The sequence below is a fragment of the Ambystoma mexicanum genome, chromosome 3p (genome assembly GCF_040938575.1).
Source record: "Ambystoma mexicanum isolate Mex_15411 chromosome 3p, UKY_AmexF1_1, whole genome shotgun sequence".
NCBI lineage: Eukaryota > Metazoa > Chordata > Amphibia > Caudata > Ambystomatidae > Ambystoma > Ambystoma mexicanum.
This window is the reverse complement of record NC_090925.1, coordinates 678,188,705-678,209,341: the sequence shown is the minus strand read 5'-3', so window position 1 is coordinate 678,209,341 and position 20,637 is coordinate 678,188,705. Positions and strand designations below refer to the sequence as shown.

Below are 20,637 nucleotides of genomic sequence, written 5' to 3'. Positions count from 1 at the left end.
GAGATCTGCATTGGGTTCCAGCTTCGGAGTTTAGTTGCGTGGTACTGTACTGGGCGCGTTTGCCTACGAAGCCCGTGAGGTCAGGGATGGGGGCTGCCAATATGACTGTTTGAATGTTGTCATGCTCAGGGGCGGGGGATTGGGTTTTGTGTGACAGATGCCGGTCAGCCAGGTGGACTGGTGGAATGATGTGATTTTCGGAATATTGCTGGTCACAGGTGCCTGTGTTTGCGTGCGTTTCTTGGTGGGGGACTGTGGTCATGTCCATTGGGATGGCTTCTGTATTCGTGCCATCTGTGCCCTGCAGCTCCCATTGGCCCCTGTTGTGTTTTTTTGTTCGTTGGCATGCATGGGTGACTTGTACATTTCACTGGTTGCATTGTGGCTTCATTGCACCTACGGGGAGTTGTACTTTGTGGGCAGGGAGCGGTGTACAGGCACTCAGTGGGGCCGTTTACGGTTGATTCGCGATGCCGTACTTCTCACCATGGCGGAATGGTACATTCCGCCATGCTTGATGGCGTTAGGTACATGTCCGCTAGGGTCGGAATTGGCGTACCCTTGCGCCATGGTGGTGTTTACGGTTTGGCATGGCGCGCGCGCGCGTGCTTGGTGCAGTTGGCGTTGGCGTTCACTACGGTGTCGCTAGTGGCTTCGTACTTTGCGGTGACGGGTCATAGTCGCACCGAGCGCTATTCGATGGCGGTATTGCATTTCCGCCATCGTTTTCCGAATTCCGCCAGGGTCGTAATGAGGGCCATTGTGTTTTACAAAATAGGTGAAAAAAACGTCGCCACAGGTGATTGAACCCAATACATTCCCTATGACAGAAACAGATACATCACTTTACATATAAATGGACAAATTATATCAGCATTGAGTGACCGACAATATACATTCCTTGTGCATTATGTAGGGGTTTAAAGTTAAAGAGTGGTGTAGGGCGTGAGGCTGTAGTCCTCGTCTGTAATAGGCAAAACACACGGTATAGTCTTTTCTCCAGCAAGCGCCGTCATCCTGATATACCAACCTTCGACCTGAACCCACCTCGACTACAAACAGGTACTGAGCAAAGGCAGAAAACCAACCTTGACAACTATCAACATTATTTTGGCTGGCCTGAGCCATTACAGAAGGGGACCAGTTATTTGCAAACCAGTCTTGGCCCTGCCACCATTGGGAACCGTCCAGCTAGAGCTGCTGGGATATTTTACCTTTGCATGAGAACACATGCAACCTCAGACATGTTTCAGCCATGTTGGATCTAATCAGTGAGGAGAACCTTGATTTCCTCGGTGTAGCAAGCAAGGAAATGCAAGTCCGATTGTGTACTCTTTCTTTTATAGACAGACAGTCTAACATTAAAAATGGGTGGATAGAATGCTTTGAATGAATCAGAGGCAATGGTATTGATTTGGCAACTTTCGATGGCATTATACTGTGAAAACACAAGGCAGAAACATGACTGGCATAGTTGTGTTCTCGCGTAGAGGGCACATGGCCTAGCAGTTCCTAGCAGTTCCTAATGAACTGATCCTTTTGGTGAAACAACCAATAATCATCTGTATATGGCTAGCAGCTTTCTATAATTCTACAGGTCGGGAGAGAAGTTATTGTATAGAACGCTGTCCAGATCAATGATAGGGGTTATGATAAATCAAGATTAACCAGACTAGAATAGTGCAGTGTTTATTCTATTAAAGAACCAAGAGAAGCATTATCCTTTCCTTCTTTATTAACTCCTCAGCAGCTTTAAATCAAACCGATTTGAACATAAGTACAGAAAATAAACAAGACATCCCATGTCCCAATTGTATTATGAGTAGTTCTGTCCATAACAAAGTCTGCACCTGCACCCTCTTCTCCCGGGGCTCTGTTCCACCTGGCCTCCCCAGGGACTCGTTGTACCCTTCGGAACTGGAGCCTTCCCTGATTTTCGTGTTGTAGAGGCAGTGTGAACACCAACATGGAAGTCAATTGAAGTCCTTTCAGTTACTGGAGCTGATTTTAATGACACAAGGATGTATTTTAGGGAGTAGCATGCATATGGCCAAAGAGGTAATGACAAGGTAGGGCATAAAGTAGGCAGCCGGGCAGGAGGAAGACAAGAGGAAGGCAACCTGGAGATAGGCAAGACGCAGGCTGACTGGAATAGGCAAGAGGCAGACAGGCAATGATAAAACAAGAGACTGGCTGACTGCGAACAGGCAGGAGGCAGGCAAGGAATGGTCAGACAGGAGGAAGGCTGACTGGGTACAAGCAGGAGGCAGGAGGGCAGGCTGGAGACAGGCAGGAGGACACAAGAGTCAGGACAGCAGGAACATGCAGTCAAGGCTCCGGATTCGGGCAAAAAGGAGGACTCCCTAGGAGCACTAAGACACCCTGAATTAGCAGTACCAGCATTTTAAATACATCTCTAGCACAGTATTGAGACTGGGCATCCCCACGCCGGTTACCATGGCAGCAGAGAGCACATTCCAAACTGCGCATGGGCGGAGCCAGTCCTCCACAAATGCGCAGTCGAGGCAAGATGGTGGTGCTCACAGAGGCTGGCACGCCTCCCCACGAGGCCGGCGCATCCCGCCATGGTCGCCTGCTCTGCTAACTCTCCTAGCCATTCACCGCCAGCGCAGGCAAGCCTGCCAAGAAAGTAATTGGCATGCAGGGCAGAGCATGACAATCAGGAAAGGTTGCCCACAGTAATGCCATTCGTTATGATTTATGTAAAACCTTCAATTCATCACTTTTTAGTTTTGCTGGAAAGTGGAAGGATATTAAATAGACAAGGTCTAGACAGTGTGTCACCCATTGGTGAGTGCCTGTGATGTCATGTTGTGTGACACACCCTGTGATCTCACTCCCCATGGTGTCACCTTGGTCAAAGGCTGCGTTGAAAGGCACAACTCTCTGCCCTTGTCCCTCAACATGCAAACTACCTACGTGGAAGCCTAAGCAGAAAGGTTGATAGGTTGCATGAAGCATCTCTTCACACCAAATTAATTTTCTTTAAAAATCAGTGCAACGAAGACCTGGGGATGCACTTTTTAGTTTGGGCTATTAGGTGGCGCTTGCTCCACTTGTAAGGCAAAACTATTGCAAACTATTGCATATCGGGAGAAATGGCTTATGAAGAGGAACACACAGCTTGTAGGTGTTTTTTGGTTATTTGCCCACCTATTGACTGCCCATGGCCATGCTAATCCCTACGTCCATTCCCACATAGTTCCTGCCCCTTTCTCTCAAAGCACCTTTTGTGGGAACTTTTTGAGCTTGCTTTAATCAAGCCTTACCATCAAACTTTGCACTCAAAGTGCCTGCCAGTGTTTTTTCAAAGCAGTCTTCTGAGAGTTAATGACTTAACTAAAGCCGTAAAGCTGCTACTGCTATAATAAAAATGTCTTAACCAGGTCAGCCTTCAGACACTTGATTTATAAGAACTAAGCATGTCCTTGACTGGAAGCATTTATTTATTTATTTATTTATTGGGTTTTTATAATGCGCCTGTACACAAGTGTTTCAAGGCGCAACAAGACAAGGGGGGTGACAAAACAGAAACGGTCCTACTAGGATTTTTGACATTTGGATTGTGCAATTGCAGTATAGAAGGGTAGGCGGCAGTACTGAAGGGTAAAACAAGTCCCTGGGGAGGCCAGGTGGAACAGAGCCCCGGGAGAAGAGGGTGCAGGGGCAGAAAGGTCAATGTGCTAAGTATGATAAATGGGTTAGAAGGGCTAAGGGGGTGCATGCCCAGTCAGGCTAGTTCAGGGGGAGGGAGCTCAAGGGTAAGTGGAGGTTGGGGGGGTCAGAGGAGACCAAGTGCAGGGGTAGACTGATAGGGGAGGGCTTGGTTCCCCTCTAAGAATCTGAAGGCACCAGGCAGCCAGTAAAGAGGCAGGGGTGGGGGAGAGTTTGCATTGGGGGGAAGGAGGAAGAGAAAAGGAGGGTCTTGGGAAGTTTCCGGAACTTGAGGAGATCCGGCTCAAGTCTGAGAGGGGCAGGGAGACCATTCCACTCACTCTCTTCTTGGAGAAATATCTGATCTGCAGAGAGTTGGCGCTAGAAGACTAAAGGGCTCTAGCAGGAAGGCATTAAGGGTAGAGAGTTGGATGTAGCAGGGTCCCAGGTTCCAGAAAGCCTTGTGGATGATGCAAAGGGTTTTGAACTTGATCCTCGCAGCAATCGGGAGCCAGTGGAGAGATTTTAGGGCTGGAGAGATGCGGTCCCTGGGCTTGAGGCTAAGGATAGGTCTCACAGTCATATCCTGGATTAGTTGAAGGGGGCCAAAGGAGGAGTTAGACAGGTTGAGGAAGAGGCTGTTACAGTAGACCAGACTGGAGAGGACCAGAGCTCTGGAGACATTGAGTTTCTGGGGGAAGGTGAGGACAGGAAGAATGCCTCTGAGGAGGTGAAGCTGAAAGTGAGCCTTCTTGGCAAGGTCAGTGATGTGAGGAGAGAAGGAGATAGAGAGGCAAAGTAAACAGTTTTGGCTTGTGTAAAAGTATTAGGCATTTCCCTGACACTGCTATTAGATGTCCAGGTGCTCACACCATTTTGCACCTGCTACCATCAATGGCCAGCTAATAACACTATGGGAGTGCCTGGCAAGTGCCTTTCCCATGCCTACAAAAATCCCAAACTGTTGGCATTTCCATACATGCCAACATTCTGAAGCACCCAGGGGGCGGGGGGGATTTTGTCAGGGCACGGTGGAGAAATGAATTTTCCCATAAGCTTACATTGGGGCTAGATTATTTTAGGTGGGAGAAAGGGTAAGATAGCAACATTTTTAATTTAAAAATCGGGAATTTCCAGTCTAAATTGGGAGGGTTGGCATGTATGCAATGCTTGTTTACACTTCCAATGGTAACTAGAAATGTACATACAATTCAGTATCAATGAACGCATAGCTCTCAACTCACACGCTTTTGGCAGATGTCACCCGCCTAGCAATCAGCTGACTCACCTGTCAAGTCTCCTATATCCCCATTCAATTCAATGGGCTCTCACTCGCCCCCTCCCATACTCTCCCCAAAACAGTATTTTCACCAGCTTTGGCAACACAAAAGGTTGAGAGCTATGTGAACAGGAAACGTTACTTGTACCAATCAAACTACCCAATTGGATTTCTCTTTCTTAATATACATCCCCACAGCTGTACATGTGGCACTGTACAGTCAACCACAGTACAGAAGAATAACACATCATGAGGTAAAATCATACATGCCAACATTCTCACGTGCCTGGGAGGGAGATTTCTACAGAGAAATCGGGAGACAACAATTTCCCCATAGGAATGCATTGGGGAAATAATTATTTTAGGCGGGAGAAGGCGAAAAATAGCAGTATTTTTCACTAAACATATCTGGAGTCTCCCGCGTACATCGGGAGGGTTGGCATGGATGTAAAATACACTATAAAAATACACTATTATGAAATGTTACAAAAAGCCTTCCCTGCGACCCAAAAAGCCTTTATTTTCAAGGAGTTCTGAAACACATTGTAATGCTCCGGTGCTGGATTCATTTTTTATTATTCCCCAAAATTGCCATCAATCGGGTAATGTGCTTATTTTAAAATCCTTTGACTGTATGCAATTTTGAATATAGTAAATGTTATAGAGCCCTTTCTTGTTTTCCATTTAATTTTTGGGCTTATGGGCTGTTTGTTTCCGTAGAAAATGCTGCCCATTTCACATCTCCTCCAGCAGTATGGCGTAAGAGAGGTTCTCTTTTCTGCCTCATCTCGAGAAGGTTAGCTTTCTAGTGTTTCGTACAAAGCTCTCTAGCAGGACAGACTCGAACCGGAAGCAGTTTTGGATTGTAATATTGCACCGGGTTAGAGTTGAGGGAGCGCTCCACTGCACATGTATTGGTGTTTGTAGAACCCGCAAACAGGTTCACGTTTGCGTGCGGGTTAAGGAATCAGGACCCCCGTACAGCACGATGCCGAAAGCCAAAGGCGCAAACCGCAGAAAGAAGTTCAATTACACGGTGAACCGGAAAAAACTGAAGAGAAAGAGCCAGAGAAAGGGCAAACCTAGGATCGAGTGGTGAGGAGTAAACACGTTAATAATAGAGAGGTCGAAGTATGACGAGTGCAGAATGAATGACTCCGAGGAGAGTATTTGTAGGGCAGGAACGGGACAGGAAGAATAATGTGGGTTGGGAGGTATTTTTTCTCGCCCCTCAACGTTTAGCACTCAGCCCCTCAAGATTTATCAACAACACATGGAAAACAGCCACGTGGTGACAGATAAGCACACATCAAAATAAGGGCGATATTTTATTTTTGTATAACATTTTAATTGTCGTCAAAGAAGATTTAGGTGTGGGTAACTAACTGGGGGGAGGGTTGAAGGAGGGGTTGTGTGTTCTTTCAGAATAAAAATGCTCCGATCACCTAAACGTAAAAACTTGAGCTCTAGTCGAAAACAATGGTTACTCAAATCCACCCTCTTTTACAAATTGCTTCCTATTTTGATGAGCTAACGTAATAAAAGGTACCGTGAAGTATTTTTATATTTTGGACCTGTTGTGCACCGTTTGCATGTAAGGTAGCTGGAGAGTATTTCTTCCACCTCACAGGGATTTGCGAGGTGGGAGCACAGCCTCGATCTTCATAGGCAGGACAAGCAATCCCCTCTGGAAGCACACTTTATTAATGTGTATACTCGTGACAGGCTGGCAAGTAGTGTCCTGGTTAATCGCTGACTGCCCATTGCCTGTTTGCAAGGTATAATGAAGCTGCAGGAGACTTCATAAATGGTAGAAGCGTTAATAAGTTATAACGTGTAAAGCGCTGCAGTCTCCGTTCGCCCTCTGCCAGTCTTCGTATCATAACATTCCACACCCAATAACAGTTTGTGACCTCACAAGTTGGTGGCAAAATTCCACTTGCAAAGCAAAGGTGAACTATATACAATGTAGACAGATATTTACAATATACAACACACCACCTTCCCTTTAAACCAAACAACAATGGAACAGCGAAAGGGAGGTGATGGTCATATTTTACAACATATACCTGAACATTTGACAAAGTGAAAAACATAAAATTGGTGGTGGAGATGCCTCAATTGAATTCAGCAACACAACATACCCCTTGTTCCACACCTCCTTCTACACGCACAGCATTTCCATGGTCCTCCACCACCTTCTTCAAACGGGAACATGTAGACTCTACCTGGATAATTTTACTTTCACAAGATCATCTCTTGTAGTTTAAACCCATGCTTCTCATTGTATCATCTCTTAGACGCTTCTTCACACACTCTCATTATCTCACCAAAAGCCTTGACATTCAAGTCCACGATTTTGGAATGTCCCATCCAACTTCGAGTTAACAATGTATTGCGTTTGCGTCCTCGCATAAATTCAAAAGGCGTAACACCGCTCAGAGGATGAGGTGTACTCCTTCATTGGAAAACTCTCCACATCAAATCCCTCGGCCATTCACCACCACTACATATGGATAAGTGTATGCCATCTATGAGCGTTCTATTGAAACGCTCCACACATCTGTTACCTTGGGGATGATAAAGGGATGTCCTCCTGTGTTTAATCCCTTTCTCAACCAACCAAGTTTGAAACTCTCTTGGGACAAAATGCGGACCATTGTCACTGACCAGCACCGAGGGCCAATCTTCCCTCCAGAATATTCCTCCAAGAAACTTGATATTACTGGAAGTAATATTCCCTAACCCCACCCTCTGGGTTCCATGTGTTAATATCCCCACGAAAATATTGGGCTACAAAAATATTGCCATATTTATGTGGTGATATTAAGGCATGGAACCTGTGGGAGACACCCCCGCATTATTTTTAATAAAGGAGTGGCGGACACCCGTGCTCCCAAAAATTATCCCCTCCCCGTTCCAGAGGACCATATATACGGCAATATTCTCCGAAGGCCCATTGTGAGCCTGTGGAATCACCATTGGAGGCACACTCTGCTTCAGTGCCTTGTCACTATTTTTGCAGTCTACACCTTCCTTGATCCTCATCTTAATGAAGTCATCCATCCGTGGCCACCAAAAATCCATCCTCATCAGAGATTTAGTTCTGCAAATACCCTTGTGTCCTAGTTCCACAACAGCATTTTGCATACCTTGGTGAACCAGCAACATTTGTCCTCAACACACCACTCAATCACCAACCCTCAACTCCTCTTTCACCTTCCTGTACTCTTTAAGGCATTCGATCAACATGTGGTCACTGTTGCCAGACCTTTTCCTTTGTATCATGTCTCTTTCCTGCAAATATTCATTATGCTCCTGACAGGCTACCAACCACTCACTTCGCCTGCAGACGTTCCTCCACCACAAATGTCTGTCACTCAGTCATCCATCAGGGTGTCATCCTCCAATAGTGGCTGTCTAGAAAGTGCACCAGCCACCACATTATCAGAGGTAGTGTGATCTATGCCGAATTTTGGAAAATGTCTAGTTTAATAAAAGCAAGCTTTTGGGCCAGTCAAACATTGGACAAGTTACATTGCCCAAAACAATCATAGGATTTAAAGAAATGTTTACTGGTACCTGCCTGCATGATTTCGCTTTGGTTGCGATGTGGTGTGTGGTTAGTCTTTTCAGTTGCTAGTTCATGGTGCGTGTCCATCTGCATTGTACAGTATTCTAGTGTGAAACTAATTGGTGCTATAGTTGGGGACCATTTGAGGCGTCGGTGGAGGGATGGAAGGGAGGTCCTTGCCAACTGACAAACGGTGAACTCTGAATGTGTGCCATGACTGTTTCACCTGACTTGCCATAGCCTAGTCTCACAGCACATAAGGTGACATTACAAGCTGGAGAAAGAATGTTTTGCATGTGTGCATATCAAATAAATGTACCAACTGGAATGATTTCAAAGTGATTGTTTGTCCCCGGTTGTTGGTCTGTTGGGCAAGATATGGTAACGGTAACCATCTAAATTTCTGAACATGTTAAAGAACTTTTCTCATTTTTTGAGGCTTTATTAATAAATCTAACTAGGTTAGCGCAGACATTCAATTCCTTTAAGAAACCCTTAATTCCTTTGTTCACACAGCCTAGTTGCTTTTCTACTTGGGATTCTAAGGCTGCACCAGTCACTACTTACCCCTCCACCTAGCCTCAATATTGCTTTGTGATGTGTTGAGCCCGTCCCTTTCGATTTCTTAACCCACTTAATGCACTGGTGGCAAAGATCGCCATGAAACACAAAGAATAGGGGTGAAGACAGGGTTAAGGGTGGGGTGGTGGGAGGAGACATGAAAGAATGAGGAGCGTGGGCATACAGGAGACTGATTTCAGTTTTTGGGGGACCAGAATAGAGTGGTGTTGCCATTTGAGGTTCAGGGTTAAAACTTGGGGGCAGGTAGTCGGGGCTACTCAGATGTTGTGGGTATATCCTTTTCTGGGTGTCAGTGGTACACTTGCAGGTGGCACTCTTTGAGAATCACCATTGAGAATATCTCCATTCATGAGCAGTTGGGCACGTAAACTGGCAAAATGACTACTGCTCTGCAGGATTACAGAGATAGGTAGTGGTTAAATTGCCTACTCCGCCCCACGTTACCACTAAACCAGCAGTGATCCCACGCATAAAATTAACAACTGTTGGCCATGCCAACAGTTTGGGGGAAAGGCACCAGGTACTGTTGTAGTGGTATTAAGTGGTTTATAGTCAAAATGTCGAAAACAAAAAAGCCGAAAATAATGTTAAAAAAAATTTCGAATTGTTTTTTATTTTTTAAATGGGGTGTTCTCCCAACCCCCATTTATTTTTTATAGCTAAACCCAAAAAACATATAAATAAAAAAACACATTCGTTTTTTTTTTCGACATTTTTTTTTGTTATTGTTTTCGACTTTTTGCAGTCGACATTTGACTGCGCACCGTATTAAGTTCATGCGATTCTAATAGTGCTACCTGGCAAATGCTTATACTTATGCACAAGCCAAAACTGCTGGCTTTGCTAATGCTTGTTTTTAACAGGACTTCAGTGAAGGACACGGATAGTGCTTATATATCAAGTTATGTTATTGTGCATTTGTATAGCACCATATATATCATTGCTATGATATTAAAGCGCTGTGGGTTGAATGCACTTGGGGACCGTAGTCCAGGTCAGTGGGGAGAGTAAGGTAGTATGCAGTGCTTGGGTGCACTCAGTGGTTGTACAGCCAGTGTGGTTTACACATCGAGTGGCTTAATTCTAATCCTAGGTGCAGTGGTTGAGTGATCAGTGGAATGTGCCGCAAGGTAGTTGGCCTCCGAGTTTCTATTCTAGCAGAGGTGGAGCCTGTTTTATGAGATTGTGTGCTGCCAGGCTGACTTCCTTTTCATGCGGTATAACTGTTCTAAAGACTGTTGAGGTGTTCATGGAGTAGTGTAGGTATGTGTGCAGCTAGGCTGAATTAATTAATATCTGTGTTCCATTGTTTGTTGGTGTAAAGGAGAGAATGTGTATATTGGTATGAGTGAGTGTTTGTGCTTAATGCTGAGATGCCCATATTCCTGGTTGCACTGATCCTTTCTGTCCTGGTGGTTCGTGGTAATGGCTCTCCAAGAGAAATTCTGACTGGGCACAGTATTTTGTGATTGCCTGGTTAGAGGGTCCTCGTTTCTGAGGCTCGGTATTAAGTGCCAGAGGGCAAATTTTCCGGGTAGTTGGTCATTATTTAAAATGGGTGGCTGGGCATTCCTGAGGGGTTTGTTTTCAGGTGTGGAATTGTCACATCAACAATGTCACTTCCGACAACAGTAGTGCTAGAGAGCTGTCTGGCTGGAGGATGTAGTGCAGATTCTTGGGAGATGAGAGCCAGTCTAACCTTACTTGATTAGATACTGCCTTGTGCACCAGATGGGTGACATGATCTGGCCCCATCGTCGTTTTTGAAACGTAAGTGCTGTTAGGCTCTGCAGTAATGGCCTTGTGCATTAGTTCCCAGATAGGTAGAGCTTGATGCAGGAGTAACAAGAACTGGCCCAATCGTATGACGTTTGCAGCAGCATTCATGAACTCTCCAAAATCTGCTTTGAAAAAACACACGCAGTCACTTGGAGTGCAAAGTTTGATGGTATGGCTTGATTAAAGCAAGCTCAAAGCGTTCCCATGAGGAGGTGTTTTGGGAGGGGCAAGAACTGGGTGGGAATGACCATAGGGATTAGCATGACCAAGGTGGAAGAGCAAATAACATAACACTCGCGTCCTTTCTCCCTACATGTACTCTAATGCAGTAGTTTTGGCTTATAGATGGCACAAGTGTCACCTATAGCCCAAACAAAAAGGGCACAGTCTGAAAGGTATAGCGCCTTCACCACTTTTGGTAGCACAAGCTGAGCACAGGTTATATCTTCAGGGGGGGTGTGAGGTGATTTAATGCAAACCGCTTTAGTAAAGTGGTTCCAAAATAAAAGTATGGGCAATCAAGATTCTATACAAATATAGGAACTTAACAATCAGTGCAACAAACTAAAATTCCACAAAACCACTCTTGTAAAAGAAACCGAGAATGGACACCTTGGTTTAAGAGGGCACTCTGGGTTGATCATAAGTGTTGTTCAGGCAAGGGGCTTGTCAAAAATGCCAAAAGATCAAGGATGAAGAAGGTGGGTTTAAGTCACTATGGCCCCAAAAGTGGACCGGGTGACACATCCTCTCTGCAATACCTTTTTGTCTCCTTGTCTTTGGGGACTCAACAGCGTTCAGCTCGGCTTCTAGGTACTTCCTAATGCAGCAAGTGTCTGGTTGTGGTGAGCTGGTCGACCTGAGTCCAAAACAAGATGCAGTCCAAGCAGCAAAGCCGCATGGCACGAAGAAGCTTGGAACAGGCAGGCAATGTTCATGTTGTGTACAATGTGATTCAATGCGGGAATCTGGGTCCAGGCCTGTTCCTTGATTTCTGGGTTGCGGAGAGAGACATTCTAGGGTCTCCAGAGCGAGGGTAAGTCTTAAAATTGACACTTCCGCTCCAAGATGTGGTCTGGTACCAACAGGGGTCTCTTCCCATTCAGTGATCAAGATCCTGGTTCCAATGCACAGCCAGAAGACTGGCCTTGGTCCAACAGAGGTGTCACCGTTTCAAATCCAGGCTCTTATAACAAGCACCCGTTGCCTTCTGATTTCGCACACACAGTGCCTTTCCTGCTGGAAATGGGGCAGGGGGGGATTGAAAGTGGTTGAGACCCCTAGAAACCAAGATGGTGGAACGTTCTCAACACACTTTCCTGGCTCGTCTACTCCCAACCCTTTTCATGCCAGCTGACTTCAGAGAGGCACCAGTGGTCAGCACCCTGGTGTTAGTGTAGCTTTTCCCCTGTGCTACCTGCAGGCACCGCTTCCCAGGAGGTCTCCTGAAGTGATTTTTGTATCCTGGAGGAAGGTGTGGCCCTTCAGACACCGGGATTAGTGATGGTTCTAACAGGTGCCAATGCACATCCATCCTGTCATAATTTGGTCCAGCTGACAGAGCTGGCACTAGTGTGATATGAAATTACTGTGGCTGTATAATGTTGTGCTTTTAGTCGCAATGCCCCAACCACACATCCTTCTGTTTAAAGATGTATGTGCCACCGGCCTGACTAAGGCTTACAATCACTAAGTTTGGAAAAAGAGGAGCAGAAGATTAAAAAGGCTTCACCTTGTACAGCAGCTTGCCCTTTCAGAAGCACATACCCAAGAAGGCCCAAATAGCCTGACACAGAATCTCTGTCCTTTGAAAAATCAAACCCCTCATCCAGCCGCAAGTCCTCCGACAGTAGTGCTGGCCCTGGTGGTCTTGCATATCGATGGGGGGAAATACTCTCCAGACGGGCTGCCAGCTGTTCACTTGGCTCCCCTAATTCCACCACGCTGGAGCATGTCTTACTATGGGAGCACGGACATTTTACTGAATTCCTCCCCCACCCCCTTCCTACGTGAACTACATTGGCTGACAGGATACTGTTCAAGACTGCATGTGTCCTCTACAAAGCAGTCCCGAGTAGCACACAAGCGTACCTGGCGGATAAACTCCACATATCCACACTCCTTGCTCCACCAACCGGCTTGAATCACAACTGGTCTGCAAAGAGAGGACCCGCAAACAATCCTTCTCTTGTCATGCACCGACCCTATGGAACTCTATCCCGGTGTCTGCTCAGATAGCCCCACAATCTCTCAAAACATGGCTCTTTCAACAACACCTGACCAAGAACTAATTCCAGTGGATGTACATACCTCTCAGTACTGCACTACTGGTAAAAGGTGCCAGTCCAAATGCTGGCTACCCGCACTCAGCTGCTCTCGAGCTAGGTCTGCGCTTACAATAAAAATGAAGCTTTGTTCCATTAGTTTTCAGAAATGCTTGTGGCCCGTGTTTGGTATTGAAAAGCAATGAAAGGGGCGGTGGGTGGGTTTCTGATTAGCAGACCTTCTTTTTCAAAGGCAGAATTTCCTGGCATCACTTTGACAAATTAAAGCGAAGGTTTTAGCACTATTTCAGCTGTCAATATGTTTCAATTGGATACAGAGATTTTAAATGTGGTTTGCTTGGCATCTGATTTAGTCTTGCTGAACTTAATAAAGGTATTATCCCGATTACTTCTGGTTTGCAATTATTTAAAAAAGATTACAAAAGATTCCTGCTTGCATACCCAATTCCCCCACCCTCCCGGTCACAGGCATACAGCATTCATAGAGGTGCGTAATGTCTTATCCGTTCTCAATCTGTGTCATCATGTAGCTATTCATTGACTTCTGTCAACTGAGAAGACCAGTAGTATCCTCTAATGTTCGGAAAGGCTGATACCCCCTACCAAACAGAGAGATAGTGTTTGCAATGCAATTCATTTGAGTCTTACCATGAGAGCTTCTGTAGTGTATGCTTGATTTTTGTCGAATTCCTTTTTGGGAATTTCGTATGGAGTGTTCTTCGATGCATAGGTATCTACGAAGCATCAGCATATTGAACAGAGTAGCTCTTCCCAGTAGTGAAAGTGGCAGAAGACTAGTGTTTTGGGTCCCCTTGGAAGCTAGTTTTTATGGGTTCCAGGATACATTTTAAGGTTGTTTTTAGTCTTTAATAAGAAAGATGCCCAAGTATAGAAACCGGTCTTTCGCTATTTGGAAGGTACAGTTAATTGGTATTGCAAGTGGCCCTCCTTGAAAAAGGATAGATCTGTCAAATGATCGCAAGTCTACTATATTTCTCTAGGATTCTAACTACATGTGGTGGAGAAAACTTGATTTCCTAAGAAGATTGGGAGATCATCCACATACAATCCTATCTTCGTGTCCGGTCGGCTATAAAAACAAAATCTAACCTTGGTCTGATCTTGGCCATGGTGCTAGAGAGTCTGTGTAAAATGGGCGAGTGGCAAGACGCCGCTCTATCTTGTTCCCTCAAACACCCTCCCCCCCCACACCCCCCTCAAGGTAGAAGAGCAGAGATTGTGTTCCACAGAGGCCATTGGTTTGTTGTAGTTTATCTTCTAATTTCTAAATGTATTGCCAAATCCCATTTAAGTCAGGACTGTCCAGTCTCGAATCACTGTTGATGCCTTTTCAAAATCGATGGCTAGAATGGATGGAGGCGTTTCAATTATATGGGCTCGATTCATCGCTAAATGACGTCTACGCATATTCCTTATATTAGCTTTGTTTGGGTAAGAAAACACATTGGTCGGGGTAGACCAGACTTTGCCTTACATGACTCAGTCAGCTGGCAAGGATTTTTGTATTTGGGCTTCAGCATTAATCCTTAATCCATGATATTCTTCTATAGGAGGCATATTCAGAAGGGGTTTATTTTTTAGGTATTAACTGGGCACCTTTATTTTCATGCCAATTCACTTTGGGGTAGATCTTTATCCTCTACAGGTGCCTCCCTCTGGAACAGCCCCCCTGCCTCTCTCCGTCTTGAGCCGGAGCACCTAAAGTTCTGGAAACTCCTCAAGACCTTCCTCTTCCTCCTTCTCTCTCCCTCTACCGTACTAACCTCCCCTTCTTTTTCTCCACCCTCCTTCCTCCTCCCTTAATCCGTTCAGTTTTTACTGACTGGTTGCCCCGTTCACCTCCAGAGCCTAACAGGTCTCAGGCCGCCCACCAGTCTTTGCACTTACCTCTGTGCCACTGTACTATGTCCAGCATTACTGCACTTTCTGCTTACGCTCTGAGCGAGGCAACCGCTGTACACTTAACCCAGGGCCCTGTTGGACTGAATGTACTTGTTCCCCTTCCTTGCACCTCTCTCTGTATGCATACGTTACCTAAATGTACTAGGACTAGTAAGTTTGTCTGTCCTGTTCCCAAACCCCCATTTATTTTTTTCTGTTCCCCCACCCTAGCTGGGTCAAAAACTGTAACGCCTCGTGCTCTTTCACTAGGAGAAACACTGTTGGGCCTAGTATACTAGTTTTTCTGTTTAGTTCATTTGGAAACTTCAAGACCTAAGAATGACTACTGTATTCCCTTGTTCCCTTCCCTCCTTGAAGCACTCCACCTGTGTATAAGCGCTGTATAAATAAACAATTACAATTCAGGTGTGGTGCTATAGCTGTTTGATTTTAATTGTGTTTTTGTAATGTGCTTGTGAAATACTGGTCAAGCAAACTCAACTGCTTCTTCAGCAGACACACCGATACAACGCCTAAGCAAGAAATACAGCTTATTGAAAAAGATGCAATTTTAGTTCTCTCTTAAAAATTAGAGTAGTCCGAACAGATCTGAAATAAAAGATTTGGCTCGCATGGACAAGGGTACCCATCTGTAAGCAAGATGAAGTGGAACATAAGGGTGGACCTTATTGGACCAATACACTGGTCCAAATTCACAAAAACCTTTTAAGCAGTTCGTATTTTCACATAATTGTACTACTTGTAAAGCAAAGTGCTTCTGAAAAAAATGTGCATCCGAGTTCAGTGGTATGCCAGAGCAACTGCCCAACCAGATATATTCCTCCAGTGCCTCCTTTGCTTTTTCGTTGCTGTTCTTGATTCCTCCTTCTCTTCTTCCATCCATGATCATCACCATGTCACCCTTCTTCATTCTTGGGTGCCAAATTTGTCCGCTTACGTTTGAGCTGTTGTTCTTGTTCCTTAACTTTACAGTCCACTGCTCCCTCCTAATTATTCCTTTTAAATTGCTGTGCGCCTTCTTGTATTTCAAACCCTTTTTTTCTCTGCCTCCCACCTTCACCTTTTCTTCTCCTGCACATATAGTACGTTTTATAAACATTATACTTGCCGGACAACATACGATGCACCCTTTGGCTCAATACAAGACCCATTGTCTCGGCGAGTGACCTCGTTTTTCCCCCCCAGAGTTGATGTGCCTATAAAGATCGTAATGGCATCTCTCGCTACAGTAAGACGCAAGCACCGCAGCCAGGTGTGTGGTTTTGGCCGTGTGGGTGGTGATGTAGAATAATCGTCTACCCTTCTAAGACTTTCATGCGCACAGCGTAGCAAGGAAAGTCGTTGCAACACTTGCCTCCTGAATGAGAAGTGTGGGAGCTGGGTTCATCTTCAGCTTCCATCAGCATCTTTTTTTTAATTGCCCGTTTTTTGCTTTTTGTTGTCTCTAAAAGCCAATACGCACTAAGCTTGTGTATGACTGGAGCGGCAATTCACTTCATGGTTTGGTGGCCACTCTGCTGTATGTGCTGTGTGAAGATACAAACCTAAGTTCTGAACTCATTGACGGCGAATACAGTTTCTTTTTTGACAAAATGCTAACCATTGGTTTATTTATTTTGAAGCATATATATTGCGCCAAGCCCAAAGGCATCAGGGCGCTTTCTTACAGAGTGTAGAAGTTAGTTGTATCACAAGCAATTACAAGACACAAACTGCGATGATAATGGATTTACACATAGATGGCGTGATCATAAAAGCATACAGAGTTTTCGATTACAGGTAGGAGCAGGAGGTGGTGGTGACAGTGGGGTGCTTGGTTGCCTAAGCTCGGGGTGAAGAGGTGCGTTTTGAGTTGTTTCCTGAAGATCCAAAAAGAGTCTTGAGCTCTGATTGGGAGAGGCAGTGAGTTCCACAGTTTGCTGGTAAACGTGGGGAAGCTGCTACCACCTGCCTTTTGGAGCTTGGATCTGGGAGTGGCTAGGCGGTGCTGATAGACTGCTCGAGTAGGTCTAAGCGTTGTCAGCATGATGATGGCGGGGGCATTTGTGTGTGAGTGATCTGAACATGATGCGTTCCTGTACTGTGAGCCACTGTTATTGGCGTCTGGTGGCTGAGATGTGTGCAGATCTAGGGACATTGAGCGCAGCCCTAAGGGCATTGTTTTGTAAGACATGTAACTTCCGGAAATTCTGGGTCTTCGACCAGGCGTACAGTACGTTACAGTTATCGATGCATGTGAGGACTACGGCTCGGGCTAGAGTAAGACCGCTGGCCGGTGAGAGGAATTTTCTGTAGGCCCTATTTTCTGTAGGCCCTAATGAGTTTGCAAGTGTATGCGGTGGCTGAGGTGGTGGCATTTACTGGTTTGTTGAGATTGAGTGAGGAGTATAGGTGGAAGCCAAGCATTTTTACCTCATTGGTGACTTTAATGGTGTGTCCATCTATGATGAATGACTTGAAGAGGTGATTAAGTTTGGCAATTCGGTGTAGAGACGATGATATACTGCCCGGTCTTATCGTCATTTAAGCATAGCCCGTGTTGTTTCAATCTTGGATAGATCGGTATATAGCATTGAGGGTGGCCGTGTCGTTGTCATGGTCTCCTGAGATGGGTATGAGAACCTGGGTTTCATTTGTGTAATTGATGTAGATGACACCCAGGACGTCGAGACGGTCAAAGAGGGGCTTTGTGAAGATATTATATAAGGTGGGGGCCACACAGGAACCTTGTGGCACTCCACAGGTGACTGGGGTGGGGGGAGCTTCGGCTTTGGGGGCGAATACTTTCATAGTTCTGTCACTGAGGAAGGAACTTATCCAAAGTGTGGCATTAGGGGAGAAGTTTGCTGCATGTACGGTGTTAACACAGAATGTTGTGGTCCACCAGATCGAATGCAGCTTAGAGGTCTAGGAGAAGAAGCACAGCTAGTTTCCCGTTGTCCCTTAGATTGTCCATTTGGATTTTTAAATACAGTAGTGCTGTTTCCGTCCTGTGTCTTGAACAGAAACCAGACTGACTTAACCCCAGGATGTTCATTTCCAGGTAATTCTGAATTTGCAGATATGCTACACGATCAAGTATTTTCAGGAGAAACGGTACCGTTATAGGTGCGGTAGTTGGTGGGAGTGTTAGGGCCCAGGGTGTGTGTTTTTAAAAAAAAAAAAAAAAAAAAAAAAGAAATTTAAATGGGCAGTACCCATGCTTTTTTTTTTTTAGGTCCCATTTTGAATGAGGCATTGATAAGATTGGTGATGAATGGGAGTAAGTTGGGGTGCGCAGTCTTTGATTACTGTGGGTGGGCAAGGGTCACCTTGGCATATTGAGGGTTTTAGGCTAAGGATATTCAGAACTTCTGGGATGGATACCTCCATGAATTTGGGAAGCTCCTTGGGGACGGTGGTGTTGGCAGAAGGAGGTGGAGGTTTGTGTAGTTTTATCTAGGCTGATCTTTTTGGCTTCAATTGTAGATTGGAGGTGACTCATTTCGTTTTGGAAGGCATTTTGAATGTTCTCTCAACAGACCGTTTCTTTATTGCAACTTTCTGGGGGAGGGATGGGGATCCCTGAGGATTAGGAATAGTTCCTTGATGTTGGAACTGGCTTTGGCTATTCTGTCGTTGTATAATTTGCCTTTGGTAAAGGGTACTTTTGTTTGTAAGCCTTGAAGGCAGTGTCGAAGAAAACTTTGCTAGTAGATGTGGGTGTTTTTTTCCCCAGAGTGATTCTGCTTTTATTTTAGTTATTCTTAGATCTTTTTTAACTCTGTGGTGAACCAGGCATTGAGGTGGAGCGGTTGTTCAGCGCGAGGGGAGCTAATTTGTTTATAGCCGTCAGGATTTTGTCGTCATAAAGACTGGTCATTATGGTGGGGTTGGCGGTGTCGATCGTGGGAGTAGCCAGGGGCGTGTTGCAGCAGTGGGAGCAAGTTGTTAGCTGTGATCTTTTTGTTTCTCGAGGGAGCCTCTGGGGCTATATTGGGAAGGTAAGTAGGGCTGATCATGGTATTGATGTTGAAAGCGATTAGATATCGGTCCAGGGGCAGGGAGGGTTGGATATGATGATGGCAGTGCAGTTGATATATGCAAGCCAGTTGAGAGTGGGACCTTTCACATGCGTGGGATTCTGGATACTGTGCTCAAATCCAAGTGATGATCTAGTGTTGGCCAGGGAAAGAGCATTGGTGTCAAGTCGGTTGTTCAGCCCTAAATTGAAATCCCCTAGTATGATTTGCGATTTGGGTTTTGTATTAGACGAGATGAGTTGAGTGACCTCATTCTCAAAGCCATATGTGAACCCAGGGGGACGGTAGATGAGGTGGACGTTAAGTGTCGCTGAGAGACAGTGTTAGAGGAGGTGTGGGGAGCGTAGGGCACTTCTCTTATTGTTCAAAGGGGATTTAGCTACGATGGCCACTCCTCCCCTTTTGGCATTGGGTCTCCCCCTTCTGCAGATGGAGATGTTGTCGGGAACAGCAAGGGACAGAGCTGGGCCTGAGGCTTCTTTGAGCCAGGTTTCCGATATCGCTAAGAAATGCAAGTTGTGTTGAGTGATAATGTCAGCAATGTCCAGTGTGTGGGCGGGAAAAGATCTGGTGTTGATGAGGGCTCCCATAATGGTTTGGTTGGGTGTGTTTAGAGTGGTGGGTCGTGTGTTGGCGCGGCTGTGCGGTAAGTGAGGAGCGAGTTTCTGAGTCGGTGGTGGGGCATGAGTGCCTGATGTCTCTGGAGATGTAGGTTCTAGCCTTAAGGTGCTATTTATTTATTTATTTGTTCTTTTCTGAGTGCAAGGGGGTGGGGTAGGCTGCGTATGGAGGTGAGCCCTGGAGGGGATGTCCTAGGTTCCAGAATGTGCCTGTCTTGGGATACGGGTGGGTGGAGGGGCAGCTGTAACGTTGATAGGTAATGGTTGGTTATGGTCAGGAGGGATGACTGGGTCGAGGAATGTAGGTGTCAGGGGGGGCCTGAAATAGGATAAGGTCAGGCAGTGGTAGGCGTATATCAGCAGGTTGATCAAGGCGGCAGACATGGTGGTTGGAGGATACATGGTGAGGTCAGCCTCAGAGTGGCGCTGGGGGGACGTACAGAGCAATTACCTAGAATACACTATTGGATCAGGTGAGCATTAGTGCAGTGCAGGGTGTCTGGTACAATTACACAATAAATCAGAAGGAGGATGGCAAAGGTTTTTCCCGGGCTTGGTGGGGAGAGAGAATCTGGCAAGGTTGGTGTCATATGTTCACCACAGAGATCAAGGGCCAGGATCGGGCCACTTCTGCGTGGAGGTGGCAGAGCGGGAGGGATGGGGCTGAATGGGGGTGGAGTATGAATAGTGGCGAGGCCGCTCTGGCGTCTCAGTCGGGCACAGTCAGGGCCTTTTTTGCGTACCTTTGTTGTGGGCCTGCTGACGCCTGCCTGTAGCCCCAGATAAGCTAAAGGAAGCTGCCCAGCTAATCGGGCACAATCACTGGCCAGGATGTGCGAATTCTTTTTTTATGTATTTTTATTTTTTCGGTGGCGGCCATCTTTAGAAGTGCAAACCA

The 20,637-nt window shown here is 45.8% G+C and overlaps 1 protein-coding gene across 2 annotated transcripts in view; it reads left to right on the top strand.

The window, feature by feature from the left end:
• Window positions 1–5,813: 5,813 nt before the first annotated feature.
• The window catches only part of NOP16 (NOP16 nucleolar protein), a 46,849-nt gene continuing 32,025 nt past the window's right edge, over window positions 5,814–20,637 (top strand). The window contains exon 1 of one of the 2 annotated variants that reach the window (XM_069651458.1): window positions 5,814–6,049. In XM_069651458.1, coding sequence (XP_069507559.1) covers window positions 5,943–6,049 — 107 coding nt within the window. In that variant the 5' untranslated portion in view covers window positions 5,814–5,942. The remainder of the gene's footprint in view (window positions 6,050–20,637) is intronic. The other variant, XM_069651457.1, reaches the window with a different exon arrangement.